At 45.7% G+C, this 24,465-nt stretch overlaps 1 protein-coding gene across 3 annotated transcripts in view; it reads left to right on the top strand.

Annotated features, from left to right (window-relative positions):
• The window catches only part of PRKCB (protein kinase C beta), a 249,935-nt gene that overhangs the window by 566 nt on the left and 224,904 nt on the right, over positions 1–24,465 (top strand). For all 3 annotated transcript variants that reach the window (XM_073361648.1, XM_073361647.1, XM_073361649.1), the window contains exon 2: positions 551–582. In XM_073361648.1, the coding sequence (XP_073217749.1) occupies positions 551–582 (32 nt within the window). The remainder of the gene's footprint in view (positions 1–550; positions 583–24,465) is intronic.

Below are 24,465 nucleotides of genomic sequence, written 5' to 3'. Positions count from 1 at the left end.
TTCACCAGCTACCCCTGTCTCCCTGGGGCTCCTCCTTTGTGCACCCCAGGGCATGCCCAGCTCTCTGGGACATTCACTCTGCTCCTCCCTGGCACCTCACACAACAGGAAGGACCTGCTTTTTACCGGGTGCTCCCTTGTGTGCCCCCCCCTTGCTTCCAGCTGGTAAATTCACTCCCTGCAGCTGGGGAGCAAGACTGTTAAACTAGAGCCTCCCCTCTCCCCAAATCCCACCCCCCTCTGCTTTCCTGGTGCACCCAGTCTTTCCCCAGGGGCAGGGCACAAATCCTCCAGAGGGTTGTTTCAGCAGCATTGAACCAGCTGCTGGGCACTTCCCAGCCTGTATCCCCAGGGGGATGAATGTCCCTGTGGGGGAGCAGCTCTTTGGGAACAGGTTGCCAGCTGCTGTCACTCTCCTTCCAGCTCCAGATGTGTGGATCTGAGAGGCTGTCACTGGGGAAGCTCAACCCAGGGAGAAGGCGGGGGTGGGTGGGTTAGTGTGTGGGCTGATGCACTGAGGATGCTAATTGTGTGTGTTTTTCCCTTTGCAGGGGGTTTGGGAAGCAAGGATTCCAGTGTCAAGGTAGGTGCTTCACCTGTATTGCGTTTCACCTTGTTGTGTGTGTGTCGGGGGGAGTCCCCTGTCAAACAGGCCTGAGTGTGTGTGTGAGATCTCTGCCATGGTCTGCTGTGGGTGTTGCAAACAGGGGAATCTCTAAGCCTCCTAAAGAGCATCTTTGAAGTTCTCAAATGTGGCTGGGAAAAGCCCTGTGGGAGCCTAGTGCTCAGGTTTTCACTGTGCTGATGTAAAGCCAGAGCAGCTCCCTGCCTGGTGGCTTGTGCCCTGCGGGGGCTCCCTGGGGGGCCAGGGCTTCCCTTCATGAGATGTGTGCAGAGCATATAAGACAAAGCTGGGAAAAACAAAACCAAGAGCCCCCTCTGGTTAAGTAGCTGTAAGGTGCCGACAGATACTGACAAAAGCCAGGAAGTGTGGGTGGGTGGTGTGACTGGTGGGGAAGTGCAATGACAGTGTGTCAGCCCAAACTCTTTGCTTCCCTTTTTGGTTATTTCTGTTGGGGGTGGTGTGGGGCACTTAATGGTTCCTTTTTGATAATAACTTTCATTGATGACTTAATTAAAAGTGAGTTTCCTCAACATGCTCCAGTGACTCCTCTCAGCTGTAGCTTTACTCAGACAGGGTAGGAGGGGGGACTCTGCAGCAACGAAGGATGGGTGTTACCTGCACCACCATCCAATGCAACCACATTGACCTAAGGCTCACCACTGCTTCGGAGTGTGTGCTGGGTGGAGAACAGACTTGCACTAGGTGGCTATTGATATCCCTGTTAGTGGATGGACAGCAGATGTTTATCGTTATTATTGTGTTACACCTAGTGAGATCCTAGTCCATGATGGGAGCTCCTGTGTTAGGCAGTGTGCAAAGAGACTTAGTCTAAGTAAATGATATCTTGGCCGATGCCCTTTCCCCCAGACCCCTCCCAACAAGTCTCTCCCCCCTGCAATCAGGTGGATATTAATGCAGAATATGTATTGGATAAAGGGATTGGCTTTACTCTCGGAGCTATTCCAGCCTAGCATGTAAATTACCACTTCAGGAATATTATTATTGAAAGTGGTGTGGGTTGCGGGTGGATGATGGAATCAGGAATCGAGTCAAAATTTATGCAGAAGCTACAGTCACAATGAAGTAGCTTAGTCATTTCCACTCCCCCCTCCCACCTTAATATCTAAGGGATTGGTCAATGCTTTTAAACTGAGTGCTAGTCATGTTTCATCACTTGAAATATAGGTGAGGTCCAAGGAAAGCAGTGGAGATAGGTGAACTCACTTTTTATGTACATAACCTACTATCCAAACGTGTGGCTCATTGTGAACTAGCTATCGGCTGTCTGGTTTTGGGATTATTGTTTAACTATGCAGCCCTGAGTTAAACTGCTTGGAAAATAAGGCTTTATAACAAACCAACAAACAAACCCCTTGACTCTAGGGTTATTATAATCAGAACTCTCCATGTTTTGATAATGCTGGGGATTTTTTGTGTTCAGGGATTTATGATGTGTCCTTATTACATGAAATTGGTTTAGCTTGATTTTATACTTGGTGGCTGGCAGTTGTCACTTTATTTTTGATCTTTATGCATGGAAATACTTAAATGTATTTAAGTAACATACGTGCACATACAATGTAACTAGGTATTGGCTGAGGCGGTTTGGTTCAGATCTGCATCAGGCTGGAGTTTTGTTTGAAGTCCAATCAGGGCTGTGATTTATTTTTTTAATGGCACTGAAATCTTGCTGTCGTGAAATCTTGTCCCCAAATATCCATTTTGACTGGTGGCTTTCTCTCAAGATCAGCCATTTTGCATGAGACTGAAGGCTCTGTGGAATGAAATCTCACAAGAACAGATAGTCTTGGCAGACTTCATCTGCATCAGAACCAGAAAATGAGCTCCGTCAGACTTTGAAAGTGACACAGAAACAAAACTCGAGGCATGAGATCACTATCTCAAGATTAGGAGGACTTGTGGCACCTTAGAGACTAACCAATTTATTTGAACATGAGCTTTCGTGCTCAAATAAATTGGTTAGTCTCTAAGGTGCCACAAGTACTCCTTTTCCTTTTGCGAATACAGACTAACACGGCTGCTACTTTGAAACCTTTCTCAAGATTTGAACCCAGTCTGACACCTGTCTCTACAACACTTCTGGAAGCCAGGGAGTTTCAGAGGAGAGGTTTTATTATGGCCTATTTCTGGCCTATAACAAAGGTTCCAAAATACTGTAATAAGGCCAGTTCTAATGTCCCAATACACTTGATGGGATCATTGCAGAAACTCTCCTAGACGCTAGGGTTTTGGAGATCGTTCCCAATAAAATCTACTCGTAACAGCTTAACTCATGCTGCCTTTCATCCAGAGCTGCATAACATCTGCCACTTATATGATGGGTCCGTCTGTCTTAAACTAGCAAAACCAAAGAAACTCAGAGATCAGACTAAAGGCCCGGTCTGATGTTGTAGCCTTTGTGCCTGCTTTTCTCTGCTTGACAGAAAGTCGTAGGGGTGGGAGTCAAGGTCAGTGTCTCGCCAGGGATCTGTAGCCTTTGCTCTGAGGATTTGTACGTGGTTTTAGAGTCACTCATCAGGTTACTCCAGTGGAGTGTTTTGTGGCTTAGCCTTGCAGCAAGTGCTTCTCCCCCATCCCACACCTGGCATCGGTTATACCCAGCAGCGAAGTTGAGTTTACCCATTTCTCATTTGGGGAACATGAAGTTTAGGTTGAGTTCATTTACCCACTTCATTTTGCACCACTACACCACTGGCTAACCTCTGTGCTACCCGTGGAATGTTACAATGTTTTTGCTGTGTGCCACGTCATGGCCAAAAGTGTCCACAGAATTATAACATAATTGAGAGTCAAAATCTAATAGAAAAGAGTCAGCTTGGACCATCCGATGTCCATGCAGAATCTCTTTCCTGCTGTGGTGTTTGCCGCATCCTGCCTGTGGTGCTCAGCCGCAGACAAATTTAAGGTTTCTACAGTCTCTTTTGGAACCATTAGGAACTATTGAGCACTTGCTCCAAGGTTTAAGTTATATGGTTGTAACCAGTATTAAATTAGTCTGCAGTGTGGGGCACATAAAGAATGTCTCAGAGTTGCAAACGCACAGCAACTGACGTTCAAAAGTTACCAACAAACCCTTCTCTCCTGCACCCTACAGACTCCTGGGTGGGACCTCCAAAACATCTGGGGGTATGTCTGCACTGCACTGCGCTTGCAGCTCCGAGTCTTGGAGCCTGACTCAATTGACTCGGGCTGGGGCTGCGGTGCTCAAAGTAGCAGTAAGAAAAAAAGGAGTACTTGTGGCACCTTAGAGACTAACAAATTTGCAGTGTGACATTACTGCTCAGGCTGCAGCCCCGGTGCTCTAAAATCCAGCGAAGGGGGAGTGTCTCAGAGCTCAGGCTCCAGCCCAAATGGGAACGTTTATACTGCTGTTTCTAGCTCCTGGGCTCTGAGACTTGGTGCCATAGGTTCTTCTTCACCTAAGTAATGCAGACGCACAAGTCCTGTTGACTCAATAGGATTTAGCCTCCTAAGTCACTTAGACATTCTTGAAAATCCCACCCCGGTCTGTAAAGGCTCCTCCTTGCCTTAATAAGCCACCCCCTGAGATATTTCAAGTTACGAGCATGAAGAAATCGTTGTTTTGTATTCGAGTAGCACTTAGAGGCTCCAAACAGATCACAGGCTTCACTTGGCAGGGCGCAGCATAAACATAAAATAGGCAGTGCCTGCCCCCAAATTGCTTCCCAAATCATTAAACTTCTATGGGATTTTAGTTTTTATGTCCCTTGCGAAAGTGTTTTGAGATCTGTGGATGAAAAATCTTCTCGGCAGTAGTAGAATTAAACTTAATGATTAAACTGCTGTAATTTAGTAACAGTGGAACTAATCTTTATCAGAGCCCAAACCTCTTCCACTATGTACACAATAAGTTTATAGAGACACAATCTATATAGAATATTTTTAGGTTAGAGATTGAAGGCATGGAATAACTGGATGTGCCATTTGCCTTTAGACCACTAATAGTCCACAGAAAGCTCCAGGAGGGGTTATAACTTCTCCCATGGCAGGAAGAAAGAACTGAGGATCCCAGGCCTAGAATCATAGGGGCTAGTCCCTTTCCCTCCAGAAATGATCAGTATTAAATCTTGATCATCCCACCCTCTTACTTGTCAATCTGGTGCCAAATTGGTCATCTTGTTTCATGAGGCTAGGATAGTGCCTAACACTGGGGGTTTTGTTCATATTTGGCTCCCCCTCTAGTCAGGTGTCATAGGATACATGGTATTGGATTCAATAAATGGATTATTTTTAAATGGAAGAAACTATCCATAATGCAATTCTCGTTGACAGTGAGAGGCCTTTCATACTCTAAAATTATTCCAGGTTGTATTGTTTTAGTATCAAGCACCAACTTTGACTCTATGAAGTTCTTTAACTTCATAAAGAATCTCCTGCAGTAGCTGAGAACTGAAGGGCAGTTCTATTGTATTCTATCTGGGTCTCATCTTGTCGGTGGCCATGCGTTGGGGCTTCATTGAGCTAGTGGCCTGGAGTGGAAAACCCTGTCCCAAAGAGTTGGCAGTCTTAGCTGACAAGACAAATGCAGGGTTGGAGAAAGGAAGGATTGTTATACCCTTCTTACAGATGGGGAACTGAGACCCAGAGGAATTCAGTGACTAGTCCAAGGTCAAATAGAGTTGAGGCAGAATCAGGAGTTTAATCTAGATCTCCTGATTCCTGGTCCAGAGTCTTCACCACAAACCCATCCTTTCCATCAGCATAGTTGTTGGGCGGTTGCTGTGATTAAGGGCTAAAATGGGGGAGAATTTAGTACTTTATTCTGACTTGGCTGCCCGGCATCTTTTTATTGTTGTGTCTAAGGACTTTGTTTTAGAAAGCAATCCAGTCTTAGATGAAATAAAATACTTGCTTTTTTATATGTGTCACACATCTGATGGAATCTGTCCTTTGTCACTTATTACTTCATTACTGTCGTAGGCCTTCCAGTCGGGAGCTCTATCCCTTGTGCCCTTAGGAATAGCTTTTTCTTATGTGAGATGTCCATGCCAGAACGAGTTTCCATTTAGTTGAGTTTCCTTTCTCGTAGGCGTAGGTGCCTTACAATAAATCGCTGTTGAGGTTTTAAGAGTCTCTATTTATTCAATACAAATTCAATTCAGGTTTAATATTTTACCCACCTATTTTTTATTCCATTGTTTAGGAGACTTTAGGAAACTTGACTAAAGTATATGTGTTTCCCATTTCTAAACTGCTTTCTTCTGCTTGTACCTGCTGAAAGAGGTGTTCATTTGTGCCCTGCTTTCTTTCTAGGGCATCTACAACAATTAGCTTAATTAAATTGGTTAGTCTCTAAGGTGCCACAAGTCCTCCTTTTCTTTTTGTAGTAATTTGAATGATTAAGATGCCATGAATTCCACACTAATTGCTGGTCTCTCTCTCATGTACCTTAAACTTGTTGAGCAACTTCTCCCTTCAGATTGAAGAATGCAGCTTTCGTTAGCCGGTAGGAGTCTTGCATACGTGCTCTATCCAAGAACAGAACTCGGCCCATAGATTCTTATGAGCTAATGATAACACTCAATGTATGTTGAGAAATAGACATACTAGGAAATGTAGTTGTCCCTGGGGGACTATGGATGTGTTTGGAGCTGCTGGATATGAACAAAGTTCAGTTTATGTATAAGCGAAGAAAAGATACAGACGGAACTCTTTGAGCATCATAAGGATCTGTCATCGCTGAAAGGTATGAAGGCTTTAATGTGGCCTTGAGTGTGGCTTTTTTTAGTACTTTGAGTTCCCGCTGCTTCTTACAAAGTTCTAAAATGGAGTTCTTTCCATGCTGTGAGAACATGGAAGAGGATAGAGCAGAGACGCGGGGTGGTGGTGTGGGGGAAATGAGCTTACCATTGGTTTATTGACCAAGGGAGACAATCATGTATGGTCTTTAATGGTTAGTGGCATTGCCTTCTGGGGATTCCTGATTGAATGTTTTGATCGTGGTAACATTAAGGGCATTGGTGGAGGTAGTGGTAGACTGCAGCCTGGGAGATCTGATCTGCAAGTGGCTGACATTAAGTTCCTTTTTTTTTTTTTTTTTTTTAATTTTGGCTAAAGGCAGGTGTATTTAGGCATCTAAGTTAGGGTCTTATTTTTGAAAATTTTGGCCAGGCATTTTCCAGTGGGATGGGGTTCTGCTAGTGAAGCCAAGCTTCTCTTCTAATGATTGTCTGCTCACCTCAAGCAAGGCAAAGGTGTCCGTGCCTTGCCGAGGACAATGAGCCCCTGCCCCTTGATTGGAGTTCTTAGGCTCTACCACAGCACAAATAACTGTTGTGGTAAACCCAGGACAAACAGCTACAAAGGGGAGGGAGAGTAATTAGTCCCAGGGGGTTAAAAGGCCCCTCCCTATCCACTGAGGAGAGAGAACCATGGGGGCAATAATGTTCAGCCGGAAAAGGGGTTGCTAGGGAATCAATTAGGTTCAGCTGACTCCAACTACTTGAGACCTTTTTAAACCCTCCCCTGGGTGGTAGGAGGGGGAGAGTGAGGGGAGCAGGGAAGCTGCCAGTAGGCTGTTTGCAGCAAGACACCAAAACTTCCCCGTAGGGAGGCTGCACTCACTCCCCAGAAGGGAAGGAAAACAAGCACAAGGGGGCTGACTGAGGAGAGGAGTAGCAGGACCCTGGGACCTATAAGGATTCACCTTGCCCCAATCCTGAGTCTCCAAGGCTAAAAAGGACTGAGCCTGCTGAGGCGAACAAGGTATTTTGCCACACTGTGTGGAGATGGGAAAAACCAGGCACCTTTTGTAGAATTAACCTGTAATCAGGCTTTACAGAAATTGCCTTCTTACTATAGAAACTTGAGAGTATGATCTTTGTTCCTTTTCAGTTAAAAAACCCTGGTGTTGGGGTGGGTCGGGGGGAGGGCTGGTTTGAAAGCCCTGGAGAACGAAGTCTCTGTTTATACTGAGAACTCCTATGGCCTGAGCAGTGGCAGTCTGTTTTTCTCCACATCTGTTTAGCTAACATGCCTCAACTCTGGCTTGAAGGGAACTGTTGGTTCCTGTGGCCCATTCAAGCCTTGGCGAACAGGAGTGCCAGTGGCTCTGGAATGAGGGCATGTGTCCTCTAGGAACGGGACTTGCTAACAGCTGTTTTGTTGCCAGCTGACATGGAGCCGTGTTTCTGTGTCTGCGGACCCAGGCAAGAATCAAACCACTGCCCTAGAGGTGAAGAGCCAGACAGTGGGACTCACTTACATGTGGATGTTAAATAACTTGCTCCTGTTACGGCTTGCAGCCTTTTGAATGTACAGAGCAATTGGGAAGGATTTTTGGAAAGAAGAATCTTGATTCTTTTAAATACAACAAAGTGCCTTATTTACTCTTGGAGGCTTAGCTCATATGCAGCAATTTTTGTATTTCTTTATGACTTTATCTGACTCTATAATTAGGCTGGCTGAGGTGTGTTCACCAAGTATTTCATTTAGACTGAAGTTTGGAAACAAAATATTCACTCGTCTTACAATTCAGCTTTCTCATTTTGGCTTCAGTTTTCAAACTCAACACTTGGTTCAAAACATAAGGATTTATTTAGAGAGAAATACTTGCTTTGAAGGTATCTGCCTTTAAAACCCACCCTTTCCTTCCCCCACTCCTTTGCTGCCCTCTAAACGGAAGTGAAACCTGTAGTACATTCTAAAGTTGCAAATCATTCCGATGCTACATTCTGTCTCGTTTCTGTCATCGTTCGCTTCATGTAGCTACTCAAAATGTGTCTTTATTGTCTGCAAGTGAGAAATAAAACAAAACAAACTCCAGTCATTGAGTTGTCTCAAAACTAGTAATTTAGTGGTATACTGGAGAAATGTTAGTCATCCTACAGACTAATTAAAAATGGTACTACAATTACTTTTGCAACACAAATGATGTTAATTATGTAATGCTGCAGACATTGCAAACATCATTTTGAAGAATGTTTGGATGCCTCTGGGGTGGAACAATTCCTAATATACTTTACTATTGCAAGAAGGAACTGTGCTTGCATACAAGGAACCCAACTCTTTTTGTTGCTAGAACTGGTGCAATTGAGCAGGTAGAAACAGAAAGGGGAAGTTGGTTTAGTTCTCTGCTTGTTTCTCCAGATGGTTAGTTTTGCAGAATTTTGATTAAAAATGTGTTTGACAGACACAAAAGAAGAAGATGCACCCTTTGAGTTTAGGTCTAGTAGTGAGGCCTCCTCCAGAGTCTGCTTTAAAGCAGGAGGCAAGTGGCGATGGTTCCTTCTCATTCTCCCCTGTCTTGCTCTGGATTTCCCCCACCCCCCCATATTTGCCTTCAAGATTCATTTAGCATGTTTTGGAATGGGGAGGGAATTCTGGAACTTCAAGAATCTGCAGATGCCTTGTAGAAATGTTCTATTCATTGCAGCATATATCACTTGGGTACATTAAGAGGCTGTGACTTAATTAGCACCTTTCTTCTTACAAGTGCACAAAAATCCATTAAGTTCATCAGGGAAATCTATTTTTTCCCCATTGCAATTAACGTCGATGGATTTTCCTTTCTAGTCTCCTGAGAGAGGATAGCTGCCACCCTTTTTAAAAAAAATATATTTTAGCTACAGTAATCGGGTACTCCTGTTAGAAAGGAGCAGTAATGGGGCCTGATATGAAGCCCACGGAATATCATCTATTTCTTTGCCTTCTGCTGCTCCTTCAGGGGTATTTTACCATTCCCCGAACCATCCCCAATAGCGGAGTATGATCACTAGTTTTGTGATTAAATTCTTCTATAGTAACGAATTCTGGTGGAGGGATAATCCAATGGTTGGGCCTTAAATGAGACCTTGATCAACAAATATTTGTATAATAGGCTGTTTTTCCTTACGTCTCAAGGTTTGTGCCCCTGTCCCCTTTTCCTCTCAGAGCTGGTCAGTTTTCTGACTAAACGACTTCTTGTCAGAAAAATACAAACGTGTTGAAACCAAAACTCTTCAAGGGGAAGGATCAGTTTTGATGAAACTCTCCTCGGGAAACATTTCTCAATTCCAGGATGGAATTTCATAGAATATCAGGGTTGGAAGGGACCTCAGGAGGCCATCTAGTCCAACCCCCTGCTCAAAGCAGGACCAATCCCCAACTAAATCATCCCAGCCAGGGCTTTGTCAAGCCTGACCTTAAAAACTTCTAAGGAAGGAGATTCCACCACCTCCCTAGGTAACGCATTCCAGTGTTTCACCACCCTCCTAGTGGAAAAGTTTTTCCTAATATCCAACCTAAACCTCCCCCACTGCAACTTGAGACCATTTCAAGAGAGTCTCCAGAGCCTGGCAGTTAGGGGACTCACTGGCGTGTGGGAGGCCTGGGTTCAAGTCCCTGTGCGGAATCCGCTTCCAGTCCCTGCTCAAAATCAGTTGGAGTAGTGCCTTGAAGCTGGGTCTCCCACATCCCAGTGAGTCCCCCAAACCACCAGGCTGTTCTGCAGTGGGTCTCTCTGTGTTTTTTCAACCAGAATGGGAGAACTCTGGAAATCTCAAATTTTTGTGGGACAGAAAAACCATTTCATGCCCAGCTCTGGTGCTCAGCATCATGTGATCATACAGACTCCTGTCATGTGTCAAGGAATGGGAGCAGGGACATGAAGTAGCATCTTACAACCTTTAGGGGTCAGTTTGTTCTCCCTGTTGAACAGGGAAAGCCAGAACCCTAGTCTCCAGGTGAGGTGAAGTTAATACTTCTGAAAACATGTGTTTGCACGTGCACAGCACCTGATCTTGGAAAAGTAGAGTATTACATCTCTTTGCACACACAGTTTTGCACTAGCTGTGGGTGCATGGGTTAACATTTAGTCATCCAACTTACTGTGCCAGGAAATCGAGTAGCTATAATCTGAGGCCCTGATCTTGCAATCTGATCTGGGTGGGTGGACCTTGTTAGACAGTGAAGGTCTGTGGGGCTCCACAAGGGTATAGGGGTTTACCTGTGTAGATCAGATGTCAGGACTGGTGCTTAATTGCAGATGCAGAAGTGGAGGCTGGGCTGTATGCCTTCTTAAAACCAGGCTCAAATTCGTTTGGGATCTTCATGGAAGTTAGAATTAGAAAAGATCCATTGGGGAATCTGGTCCAGTCTTGCCATTCTCCCAGACAGTCAGGACAATAGTGTTTTCTAATGTTTGGTCCTGCTCAACTTAAAATGCACATCACTTGTAAAATGCTTAAAACTTTCATGGCAGATTTCCGGTTCACCTTTGAACTTAGGAGCTAATGAGGCATGTGCTCATTGTGACTAAAGTTAACTTTTAAGTCTGCCCATCACTCTAGCTCAATGAGGGCTTGATCCATATGCGGTGCACTTAATTAAAAAGTGTACAGTCAAAAATAAAATGTTAATAGGCCGCCTCCAGTTCCTGCCTGCGGATATGTGCAGTCATGAGAAGGGACATTTTGCTAGTGGTGGGTGGGTGGGATGGTTTGTGCCAAAGATAAATGTTTGGGTGTATTTCTCTGCAAAAGCCAGCTGTGAAAAGAATTCAAGTGTTGCACATTAACATAAACACCGGTCTCGACCTGCCAAGGTCCAAACGTGGGACGGGATCCTCTTAGACGTGCGACAGGGCTCCAGCATGAGGGACAAAGCAAAACAGCAGCCGAGACTGAGTGAAGTGCTGTGCAACTAATGCCTTCAGCCTGCCTTCCCGAATCACTGGTTTGGAAGTCCGTGAACTAGAGCAGTTTTAAAAAGGGGACTAACCAGCCTTGGTAGGAGAGAGGTAAGTTTAGGTCTTGTGTGCAACACGTTCCTCATTTGTTCATAAAATGCAAATGCAAGGCAGATTTGTTCAGGAAATTGCACTGGGCTGGCTCTTAGCACAGTCAGGAGAAAAAATTCACTGCAAAAGTAGAACATCTGAAGGTCACAAAGGGGCTTTCTATTGTGTTACCATCCTAGCTAATCTGGCCCCTGGTATGTCCTAATAGCTCCCAGAGAGGCACAGATGCTGTCAGGTTTCTTTCAGATCACTTAAGAGACTGACTTCTCTATTGTGTGCTCTGTGATAACCAGGCCTAGGAGAGGAAAAGAATTCTCCACAGAGCCTCTTCAGTGCAGCAGTAGCATCACAGCAGACAAAGCAAGTGAGGCGGTTAAAATAGGGACGTCTTGAACGCTGAGGTTGTGCTACCCCTGGATTTGGCAGAAATCTCCATTAGAGCCCCAAATCATTGTGCTCTTAAGAGCACAAGCTCTGTACTGACACACAAGGAGAAGAATTCAGGTACTTCATGCAGTGCCTTGTTTTCTGGGATGGGAGCATCCTGTCCCTGTCTCTGGCATCTCTGAGGTTCCTTGTTGCCTTAGGGCAACAGTTAAAGGAAAGAGCTCCCCTGTCTTCACCGCAGCAGCCGAGGAGGAGGAGGGGAAGCTGTGGGGGATGTTGTGTACTCATGCCAGGGAGATGAGTGTTATTGTTTCTCTGCTGTTAGAAGGGGACAGGGTGTCGTCTCCCATGTACCCCCTTGAGCCCTGCGTAGGGGCCATGGAGGCAGCTTGCTTAGCCCTGTGGTAAGGAAGAGTTTGTCCTACCTCTCAACACCAGCTCCCCACAAGCCTTTAGCTGACATTCAGGTCCGTCTGAATGGTTTTCCAAGGCAGACTGGCCTGGGGACAGAGGAGATGGGGGCTGGGGTGGAGGAGGGCTAGAGGGCAGAGAAGCGAAATGAATGGCGTTAATTTAAAAGTTCTCCAGACAGTGACCCTGTGAGTGAAGATTAAAATCCCTGCTCGCAAATAGCTTTGCTGTGGTGTGGCTGCACTGGCTCCCCAATCTCATGGGGGCTAGTGGCAGGAAACGTTTTGTGAACGCAGATGAGCCCACTGTTAAGCCAAGATTCTGCTAAGCTGGCTTGGAGAACAGTTCTGAGACAGAACGCGTGTGACTCCACCTGGCCTTGCCTTTACGTGCTGGAGCAGTCGCCCAGGGGCCTGAGCTATTTGACAAATACAGGCAATGCCACAGGCATACATGGCACTATACACTAGGCAAAACTGAGCCCTACAAATAGTCCTTGCCCTGGAGAGTAGGGGCCTAAGACACAACTCCAGCCAGGGGAACTTTGCGCTGGTTACACAGGCAAATCAAACACGCTCTCCAGGAGAAAGCATGTGGTCCGGTAGCCATAGAGAACCTGCTTCTAGTTCTGTAATGCCAAGGGTCAGGGTCCCATTGTACAAGGAGCTGCACAGCCAAGAAACTAAAAAAATGCCAGCTTGTGCCCCAGAGAGCTTTACAAACTATGCCTGGTTTGCGGTACCTTGCTCCAAGGAGTCAAATAATGATGAGGGCCAGGTCGCTCAGAGTTTAGGCATCCTCCCATCAGGGCTCTAAACTCAGGATTAAATATCATTTGCAAGAAGTGACTGGTAGAAATTGTGAATTGAAGCAGTTGCCATCCGCGTGCTGTCAAATATTTGTACCTGTGCTCTTTGGACCAGATCTTCAAATGGTGTCATTCTCCCTCGCCCAGTTAAAATCAATGGAGCTACAACAAAGGACACCGGCTGAGGATCTGACCCTTCCTCTTTAATCCGTGGATTTTCTTCTGTGCCCTGCACTCCTCGCTCATTGACAGCTCTTCATGCTCAGCACCTGCCTTCCCAACATAACTTCTAATCCTATAAGAAGCATATATGACTTTTCTATAGGAGAAGGATATTTCTGCATGCATATGTCCCATAAAAAGGAGGGGTGGGGTGACTTCAAGTGAAGAATTTTTTGTTTTTTCATTAGGACTCTGCAGGGCATCTGCCAGTGAAAAATGGATTGAGTAGATGTATGGTGCGGGGCAGAACGCCCTTTGGCTATCGGAGAGTCAGACGGTGGGATTGGCCCTTGTTAAAGGAAAGGAAGCGCTCCCTGCTACATGACACTTCATGATAATCGTCCCTTTTCACATCTTCGCAGATGAAACTGAGTGCAGGCTGCAGTCGGTTTCCTGGCCGGGGAAGCTGTGCTGATACTTTAAACTTTTTTCTTTTGTTAAAAAACAGCCCTACAAAACATTTGGGTTTTTGAATGTGGAAGGTCTGATGTCCTTGGAATTCATATACTTCGGCTCATGTGCAACAAAATTAATTACTGCTGCTTATACATAATCCATTTTTTATAAAGATAGGATTGCTTTTTAACTCTTTGTTGGGACGGTAGAGAGTTACTTCCACGTATCCCTGTTAGGTTAAGTCCGCAGGTGTGTCCTGCAGTTTCTTAACTCTTTCAGTTGCTTACAGTGGCTGACCATATTGCTTCTGAAATGGAAAATTTGTTCCATGAAACAATGGCTGATGTATCTGTAGGGTTTCGCTGTGCAAATTCAGCTGTCAGTACCCTTCTGCCTAGCCTCTATTTGCTGCCTGTGATGGGTATTGTCTATTGGCTGCACGCTGAACTGCAGTATATAAATCACTGCAGGACAGTTCTTCCTGCAGCTACTTCATCTGCAGTTTTTTAACTCTCTCACTGCAAAATACAATTGTACTCAGCCATTAGCAATAGAGCTCTTCCTTGTATTGTGAAAGCCCATTCCCTTCTGCCCAGCTGCCCCGTACTCAGTGTAGTGCAGTCTTTTTTTTCTGGTATCTTTCTAAATAAATCGAAGGCTTCCCTTTTTAATAAAAGGCAACTCTGTTTCCAAAAGCACGAGACTGCAGTCAGCAAATCTTGTATGAAAAGAGGCTTCATCCAAATTCTGCTTGATGCATAGACTCAGCTGGAAAATGCTTCGGGCGAAGTCACCATACTGTCTGTCACTATTACTGTCTCAGAGTATTGAGTTACTGGAATCAAAGAGTGTAAGCCTATGGGAATGGGCCATGACACACATTGATAAACTAAAGCAGGTAAGGTGGTTAGTCGGACTCTTTGATGTGTGCATCCTGGTCAGCGCCATGTGGATCATATTTGACCCTAGGCTACAATCACGTCCATACTTGGAATTGTTGGCTTTCAAGGGATTCAGATGGACTCGTTAGGCTGCTGTTATGGCCACAGCTCTCCCCATGGTGCTGAAAACTGTGCTGGGAGAGCAGAGAGAGTTCTCAGTGCTTTACTCAAGGCCTGTTTGAGTCCAGATCTCCAGGAGGAGAGACCTGGGAGGGTACAAACTCTTTGTTTTAAGAGTTGTGGCTGAATTCCTCACCCTGAAGCTAACTTGTATTGATTTTAGTACCTTGTGCATTGGGGCTGTGTTTTATCTGTCTAAATACATATTGCCAATTAAATCTAATGTGTGCATGCAGATGCCCTCCCTAACACCCAGACCACCGGTGAACCTCCTTGTCTAGGTGAAAGTGTTGGCCCTCCAAACCCAACCTTCTGGGGAAGTAGATCTTGTTAGCTCCAAGCAGGATCTGAGAAGGGATTGATAGTTTTTGGAGCAGAAGAGTTAGTGGCTCGGACAGTGGATGCTCTGCAAGGCTGCCCAAGGAACAGTTCCCTTGGAGAGAACTTCAAGATTTTTTGAGTTACTGGGAAAGCCAAACTTCAGGAAGGGGGGTGTCATAAATATAAAGGGAAGGATAAACCTCTTTTAAAATCCCTCCTGGCCAGAGAGCGAAATCCTCTCACCTGTAAAGGGTTAAGAAGCTAAAGGTAACCACACTGGCACCTGACCAAAATGAACAATGGGGAGACCAGATACTTTCAAAAGCTGGGAGGAGGGAGAGAAGAAAAGAGTCTGTGTGTCTGTCTATATGCTGGTTTCTGCCGGGGATAGACCAGGAATGGAGTCTTGGAACTTTTAGTAAGTAATCTAGGTAGGTATGTGTTTAGATTATGGTTTCTTTAAATGGGTGACAAAAGAATTGTGCTGAATAGAATAATTATTTCTGTCTGTGTATCTTAAGGTTTTGCTTAGAGGGGTTCTCTATGTTTTGAATCTAATTACCCTGTAAGGTATCTACCATCCTGATTTTACAGGGGGGATTTCTTTATTTCTATTTACTTCTATTTCTATTAAAAGTCGTCTTGTAAGAAAACTGAATGCTTTTTCATTGTTCTCAGATCCAAGGGTTTGGGTCTGTGGTCATCTATGCAAATTGGTGAGGCTTTAAAGTGGGGTGCAAGGTTTTGGGAAGTATTTTGGGGGGGAAAGACATGTCCAAACAGCTCTTCCCCAGTAACCAGTATTTGTTTGGTGGTAGCGGCCAATCCAAGGACAAAGGGTGGAATATTTTGTACCGTGGGGAAGTTTTGACCTAAGTTGGTAAAGAGAAGCTTAGGAGGTTTTTCATGCAGGTCCCCACATCTGTACCCTAGCTTTCAGAGTGGGGAAGGAACCTTGACAGGGGGATGTTTGATTATATACAGCATGTGCATGTTCTGTTTGGGGCAGAGTGGGAATGCTACCTGCTTAAAGGCTAGTCTACCTCTTTTTTTTCTGTGGGGATGAGCTAGTTAAAATTCCAACGCTATTTTCATAATCCTAGCACTTGCCTTCTGAATTAGGCTGCTTGAATTTAGTGAATTCCTGTGTAGCTAAAAAGATCACGATACTTGAATCATGGCTCTTAAGTGAGTGAGGTGTAAAACACCCCCCTGCCATGTTGTTAGCTTACTTGAGCTGATCGTGCTGGTTGCAGTCTTATCGGTCTGTTGCATTTTAAAATAATACAACAGTAGTAGCTTCGCCGGCCGAAAGAACAGTGAAATACTTCTGAACAGTTAGAACGTTTTAGGTGTTGACACTTCTAACATTCTGCTAAATGCATCTTCATGAACTCCAATCACAGCAGAAGAGTGAAGAAGTGAAGGCTTCAAGAGGAGCAAAACACTCTTCTTGGCTCTCATGAATGGCTTAATCTGACGCTTTTCAGCGGTACAAACTCTGAAGTTCATATCCAGACTTGGGATTATTTCTGACTGTAGATCAGAGGCTAGAGTGAGCAGCAAGCAGTGTGGCACTCCCTGAAAGCATTTGCTTCTAAAGCAGGGGTTCTCACCTCAAACTCTTGCTGGTGGCCGCTCTGACAATTTTTCCTAAGATACTTAGTTAACTTTAGGAAAAAACAAATCAGTATGCACATAGACACATCCCAGGCGTTGTAATGATTTTACGTAGCAGAAAGGCGGTAGGAAGTAGAGCTCCCCATTCAGTGCACAAGGTCTTTGTTACTTTTCTTGTGCTTGGAGCATGTCAAGGAGCTGGCAGCTCCCCAGCAGGGTGAGGGGCTCCAGCAGCAGCCCGGAGTCATTGAGCTGCTGTGGTACCTACAGCAACTGTAAACAGCGAGTGTGGCTCCAGTTGGGGGAAACACCCACCCATCTCTTTGGCCCTGCTGCCTGGGGACCTTCAGGAAGAGTCTGTTCCCAGAAAGGTGGGTCGGGAACTCGCCAGCTGTCTCGGTACCCTGGCTGGGCGGGAGTGGGGAAGCTGCCTAGGCGAATGCCGCGGCCTCCTCCAGTACTGCGCACATCAGCCCCACATATCTCCAGAGGCCCTGCCTGGAGCCCCCGAGGAGGCTGCGTGGTGCAGGGCACTAATCCCCACTGGCATTGCCAGTGCAAACCCCGAGGCACTGCACCGCGCTGCCTCTGATAACCGCTGTTCAGGCGCAATAGCTGAGCGCCGCAGGAAGGGGCTGCTGCTTTGCTCGCCCAATCTCTGCCTGTGCTTTGGGGGGGCTGCATCTGAGAAACGCTGTCCTAAAGCATTGTACAACCCTCATTTACTACTGTGCCTGCAGATCTGTTGCCCTTTATTGGTGGATTGGTGGAGAGGCATTATTCAGAGACCATTATAGCTTGGCACTTTGTTTGCCTGGGTTAATTACGCTTCCCATGTAAGCAAAACTGTCAAGGTCATGAAACTTGCACATTCCGTGCCTACTCTGAAGAAGTTGGCGGATTCGTTTTAGCTTTTTAAAGCAGTGTGTTCCTGGTTGTTTGCACTAACCCAAGGAAGAGCATTCGTTTTTGAAACCTGAAAATCCCGCGTAACTCTTAACTCATGGCCTAACCAATAGGAGAGAACAATAGGAATCTTAGCCAAACAATAAGAATAACCTAACACACACCTTCCCTCCAGGACCTGGTGAATGAGATAAATAGATCTTTGCCTTCTAACATTAGAAAGTGTAATTGCTCTGATGCCACAGTGATGAGCTCTCTAAGAATTGCATATGAAGGACCATCTCTGGAATGCTTGCCACTTTGAACCTAGGCCTATTAAACTAGACCCTTCCCCTCCCAGCTGCCAGTAGCTGTGTTGAATAGCACCCTGAATGCCTGGTGAGGGTTGGAGCACTTTTATGTTTAATATTTCTAGGTCAATGTATTGTGACTTCTCCCCATATTCCTGGTCAGTTTAGAACAGTCCTCTAGATTCAGTTGTTACTGGTTGGCACAATGAGCCATAATGATGTGGAGAGGCAGAAACCAGTCAGGTTGTGGAACTTCAGGTTGTTAATAACAATAAGCTTAATTTGACACACATCTGCTCCAACTTGCCCATGTATGCTCCTTGAGGAAAACCATGTTTTAAGGGGGAGAATCTGACATAGGTTGAATAAAGAGCTTGAGAGCAGGAGAGCTGGCTACAATTTTCCCACCAAACGTTTTTCAACAAAAAAAGCGCTTTTTTTTTCTGAGCAAAATTTTAATGGGAAAAAATATTTAATTGAAAATGTTTAGGGTTTTTGGTGTGGGTGAGAGAAATGGGATTTTAAAACCCCAAAACTTCTTTAGACTTTTCATCAAAATTCAAACTTTCATGGGAAATATTAAAAACATTAGTTTTTCAAATTCTCCATGCAAAACAATTGATGATTTTTGAGCAGTTCTAGAGATCTGTTTTAAATGGAACTTATTCCCACTTTCACTTTTAAATGCCATCTCAAATAGCTCATTCTGTTAACTTCCCATGTCTGTTCATTTGTCTCTGGGATGGGAAGGTTCCTCAGGATTAAAGTCTTCTGGAAGTCAGACTTGCAATTCTTATACTGCATATTGTTGCAGAAAAGTAAAACCAAATCAAACCCTCCACAATGCTGTAGTGAGAAGTTGCCTCTAGGCTTCCTTCAGGGACTTCCCCTGCAGTCAAACATCAGTTTTGACCTGTCAGAGTTTCTCTCCCAATTAGCTGCCTCATTGCAACTGCGGAGATGATCAGCTGGAATTCTGAACTCTGCATATTCCCAGCAGCCCTGGTAGTTCTTGCCTTCCTGTGGTACATGGAAGTGGCTGTCAAAGGCTGAAATAAAATGCAATCAGGGGTTTTAGTTCCTCTGGTCAAACTTCTGGGTTTTTTTGTCCTGACCCTTTCCCTCCAAGACGCTCCATTGCAGCTGTGGTGTTTCAAACACACCCTATTTCTGTAGCGGAAACAGAGCTCCATCCACTTCAGTAGAACTGAAGTCTGATAGAAGTCCTGGCCCCATTGAAGTCAACGGGAGGTTTGCCATTGACTTGAGTGGGGCCAGGATTAGGGTGACCAGATGTCCTGTTTTTATAGGGACAGTCCTGATTTTTGGGTCTCTTTCTTATATAGGCTCCTATTACCCTGCCACTCCCTGTCCTGATTTTTCACATTTGCTGTCTGGTCACCCTAGCCAGGATACCCATGTATCTTGGGATCTGGGTCCTCCAGATTCTCTTACACAGCCACACCCGTCAGCTCGAAGAACAGAGGCTGGTGGGCTGCTATGTGGAAAGCGTTGGGTTACATTAGTGCTACGTGTACCAGTGATTCTCCAGTCAGTGACTAGGTCTGTACGCTGGGTATGTCTCCAGTGCAGTCAAGAGGTGTGATTGCAGCTCGTGTGTGCATACCTGAGCTAGCTTTGGCCTAGCACAGGGCTGGGCAAACTTCGTTTTGGCCCGAAGGCCACATCAGAGTTCTGAAATTGTATGGAGGGCCGGGTAGGGAAGGCTGTGCCTCCCCGAACAGCCTGGCACCTGCCCCTATCCGCCCCCTCCCACTTCCCCACCCCCTATCCAACCGCTCCCTGTCCCTTGACTGCCCCCCGGGACCTGCCCGGCCAGAGCCTGCCATGCTGCCCGGCTGGAGCTCGCAGCCCCACTGCCCAGAGCGCCAGCCGCACCATGAGCTGAGGCTGTGGGAGAGGGGGGACAGCAGGGGAGGGGCCAGCAGCTAGCTTCCCTGGCCTGGAGCTCAAGGGCCAAGCAGGATGGTCCTGCGGGCCGGTTGTGGTCTAGCAAGTGCACTCACAACAGCAGCGAAGTGACGGCAGCACGCGCTAGCCACCTGAGTGCACACCCAGGGTTGTGAGCAGGTTTGTACTCGAGTGGCCAGCCTGTCCTGCTGCTGTGGCTTCCCTGCTGTTTTTAGCAAGCTTGCTCTGAGTAGCTCACACATGCCTCCGTGCAGTGTAATCGCACCTCCTGACTGCAGTGTGGACATAGCTGCTATATCCTGTCCCCAGGAGACTAGTGCCTCTGAGGAGTATCTGGGGGGGAGAAGTTTTGTTTTGGGGTGACTTTTCTTTCTAAGTCTGTCGTATGTCCCTGCGTCCTGTCCCCCCACACAGTCCATGGCTGGAATCAGGGAGTTTAGAATCACACAGCGAGCTACCGGGGCCAAGAGAACAACACGTTGTCCTCTGCAGTTTTCAAGCTTTGCAGGTTTTCTAGCCCCATTAACTGCACCTGCAGAGGCCATCAGCTCTGCAGGAGCAGGGCGAGAGATGTTTGTGTGATGAGCCCCATAGTTGAGCGTTAGCATTAAAGTAGCTGCTATGGAAAGAGATTCTCTTATTGCACCTCTGTGAAACAGCCAAATATTATATCTAAATGGGGAAACAGTCATCAGTGCTGCAGGATAGCATTTTCTCTTGTCCTATGACCTGCCCCCTTGCAGTGCTTCTGTAATGGACAAGGCTCATTTAATTCCTCCTTAGTTTTTCAGCTCTGAAGAGCCTTTAATTAGCCTCCACCCAGTAGGGTGGCTGTTAAATGTTCAGGGTGAGATGTTACTGGATTTAAAAAAATTGCAGCAGTGGCTCACTTGCTCGGTGGAACTGTTACGGTGATTAGCATTTGTGTGATTATGAAATCCTTGCAAGTATTTAAATATATTTTATTAAAAGCGCATTTCTCAACCAGAGGATTCAGATATTTTCCCCCTTCCCTAAAGCAGTATGATCAGATCTTTAATACAAAACACTTCAGAGCTTCAGGTTTTTTATTCTACATTTTGCTGCCCCAGTTCTGCTCTGGGGAAGAGACCGCTTTCCAGCTGTGGACAAGTTCCATCAAATGCTGCATGAAAAATGACTACTTCTACTCCCAGCTTGGGAAGATTAAATCCTCAAACGGCTGTACGTTAAAAGTTGTTCCATTAAACAGCAGCTGCTCTAAGAAGTTGAATGTTTAATAAACACACTTCTAGCTATGAAGGTTTTCTGGCAGGTTACAGGCCAGAACATTCCAACCTCTTCTGAAATCTGGCTTTGCTGCTGCTCTGATCCCTGGATATTTCAAATATATTCTTCAGAACTCTGTTTGTCTCAAAAAGCAGTAAGATGTCACCAGCACAAGGCAATGCCTATTGGCTTTGCCATACAAAAAGCCAGCTAAAGCATTTATCGCACATCTGAAATCTTGAGCAGGGAGTCAGTAGTACCCTGGTTTATGCAATGCCTATGAAAAAGTTAATTGGCTCTCCGCAGTTGCTGGGTAACAACTTGAAGGCAGTCCCTGCTTCTATCCGTGGCAGTTTTTTCTAACATAATGCTTCTGTCCTGTGTTTCACTGCTGTAGCGCGTAGTCACTTCATGTTCTGGGAGAGCCGTGTAGCTCTAGCAAAATTGGTATGGGGTCCTTTTCCCAGTGATTGCACCTGTATGTGAATGTTTTCCCTAGAATATCCAATCTTTCCAAATTCAGTGGTTTTCAGCTTGCTTATGGAACTGAATTTTGTGCTTTGTAAGGAGATATTTCTCTCTCTAATCTGCTAAAATTGGATGACTTCCTAAGAGACCTGCTCCAGATCAAGTCCAAGTTGTTGGGATCAATGCAGGGATCGCTGGGTGAACGTCTCCAGCCTGTGTTTTGCAGGATGGCAGACTAGATGATCATAATGGTCCTGTCCGGCTTTAAAAGGCTGCTCCTTTAGAAGACAATGAAAACACTCCTTCTGGAGTCTGAGGGGTGGTGGTTTGGCTCGAATAAGTTCCTGGCTTACTGTTTTTCTATCTATATGTGATGGGGGACCTACCCCACACAGGTGAACAATCGGTTAGCAAGAGTCTGAGCTCAGCCCACTCTGCTGTCCCTGGGGGGTGTCAGGTTTGTTATTGGGGAGTAGCTGGGCCTTCAAAAAGTAGAGGAAAGTTGCAAGGGGGAACTCAGGATAGAGAAACCAGGACAGAGGAGGCAGGGAATTCCCATTCTCTGGGAGGAGCCTGGGGAAGGCAGCCTAAAGGGATGGAATTCATCCCTGTGGTGGGCCCTGGAAGTGGGTTGAGGCACACAGAGGTGTCCCTGAGGGGTTGGCGTTCCAGTGGAGAGAGGAGGACCTCAGGAGAAGACAGAGGCCTGGGAACCAGAGGAGAGGCTGTGTTAAGCACAGGCTGCAGGGCACTTGATGGTAGGAAGTGGCCCAGGGAAATAGCCACGTGTCTGAAAGAGCAGGCCTAGTTGCTGAACACAAGGTCGCTGGGCCAAAACCCAGAGCAGAAGGTGGGTCTGGGTTCCCCTGCCTCCTTGAGGAAGGGGTGTACAAGCCCATCATAAGGATGGTTGAGTCCAGGCTAGGGCTGCAGACTGAGTCTCAAGGATGAGCTGAGGAATAGCCCAAGCGCAAGGAGAAGGGTCTTTTGTGTTGGGAGGTTTTGGGGCTTTGAGTTGAATTATTGTTACCCTGGAAGGGGGTGGAACTAAATTGTGACCTGGATGGCGGACTGAATCACGAGAGAGGCAGCCCACCGTGGGCCTGGAGCAGCTGTCAGCAGGGGCACTAGAGAGGGGAGAGCATGCCCCAAACCCAATCACGAGGGGGCGCTCCAGAGGTGAGTCTTCTCTTTGCACTATATTTTTTTCCCACGTCTCCAAGCTTTTTCTGATTCGAGTCTCTCTAAGTATGAGAGCAAATAGAGGAAAAGGAGGTAAACTCCCTTTTCAGCTGAGTGGTTTATTATTACAACCAGATCTCCGTGACATGTGGATGTGAACATGCTAATTAAAGGTAGGTTTAAAAACAGACTTGGGGAGTATTCTTCCCCTCCCCGCCCCTTGGAGCCACTTTAGTGGCTTGCTTTAGCTGCTGGTAAAGTTATGCTATCCTCAAGCATCCTTGGTTAAGGTCCTCTGCTGCAGGCTGTTAATGGCTATTTGTCTCTTCTGACTTGCGAGCAAACAACTTTTCCCCTTTTAAAGGAGTCCCATACTGGAGTTCTTAGAGTGAGGGGAAAATTGATTTCTCTAGCTTTAATATTGGCTAAATGAGACCCCCAAAGACTCCTTTAGACTGCCTTAAGTACTAAAGAGCCATTGCAAAGGACAGACTGACTTGCATTCTAGCCATTCTGTAGCTTTTCCATGCAAGTTTTAACTTAGGTTGTGGAGGAAAAGGCTAGTAACAAAAAGTGATGATGTGGAGGTGGACACCTTAGATCTCTGCCTAATAACTCCCTTTCTATTGGGAAATTCTAGAGCTTGTAACGGGATATTCCACAAAAATCTCTCCTTTAAAATATTCTTTCAGATGGCCTATTTAAAAACCACAATAAAAACTTGTTAGCTTTCAGATCAGCTTGAGATGTTACCATGGCTTAATCGTATTACATAACTATCTCTAATCTTCAATATGCATGTACCAATAAACATCTGTAACCAGGGCAACACTAAAATGGTGGGAGTATAATAGATTGAACTGTCTTTGCTACCCAAAGTTTGAGCTGGGGAGAAAGGTGAAGAATTAAATAATAATTAAACTACAATATTATGGTGGCCTACAAGATAGTCATTGCGTCCCCTAGTATGTAACTGTTGGTAATGTTGATAAAAGACCAGTGCAGAATCAGTCATCCATTAGTTAACCACAGTCATGGGTGTTGCATGAAAACCTACTTGGATCTGCCATATGATAGTTTTCCACAGGGATTGCTTGTGGAGTCTCCATTTTACATATTCGCTGAATAGCTGAAGGTGGCTCCCAGGAAAGTGTCCATAGCATTGTATGCAGACTCTCCCTCCTCACCCCCCCATACAGCCAAACTACTTTGTCACAAGATTCTCAAGTCCAAGTCAATCAAACTGATCACTGCAAAGCAGTCTGAATTCATGGGTTCTCCACCCACATGTGTGCGAGGCTCTTTTGTTTGTTTCAAACACTACCCCTGATTGTTCCACTTGACAGGCAGACCTGCTTGTACATAAGATAGAGTACTCTGTAGACAGGCCTTTGAGAGGTATGTAGGAGTACATCACCGTGTCCCTGCCAGACTAGGTACCAGCTCATGCCAAGCTCCCCATGCCTCAATGGCCTGTCTGGCTCACCTGGGTGTTAGTATTGTTAAAATGGGTATTAGAATGATCAAAATATATTTAGACTTTATTGAATGCTTGTAAATTGCAACATGCCTTAATCTCACTTGTCACATCTGTATTCCATGTTGTAAGGTGGTATCTAAGCACTTGTATTATAAGCCTTTGTAGCTGTGGTGATATTTACATTACCGTGGTAAGTCGACCTACGCTACACAACTCCAGCTACGTGAATATAGCTGGAGTCCGCGTACCTTAGGTCAAGGTACTGCGGGGTCTACACCTTGGGGGGTCGACGGGAGAGAGTCTCCCATTGACTTACCTTACTCTTCTCATCAGAGGTCGAGTACAGGGGT

This window comes from Lepidochelys kempii, chromosome 10 (assembly GCF_965140285.1).
Source record: "Lepidochelys kempii isolate rLepKem1 chromosome 10, rLepKem1.hap1, whole genome shotgun sequence".
Classification (NCBI taxonomy): Eukaryota; Metazoa; Chordata; order Testudines; family Cheloniidae; genus Lepidochelys; species Lepidochelys kempii.
This window is presented reverse-complemented; position numbering and strand designations above follow the sequence as displayed.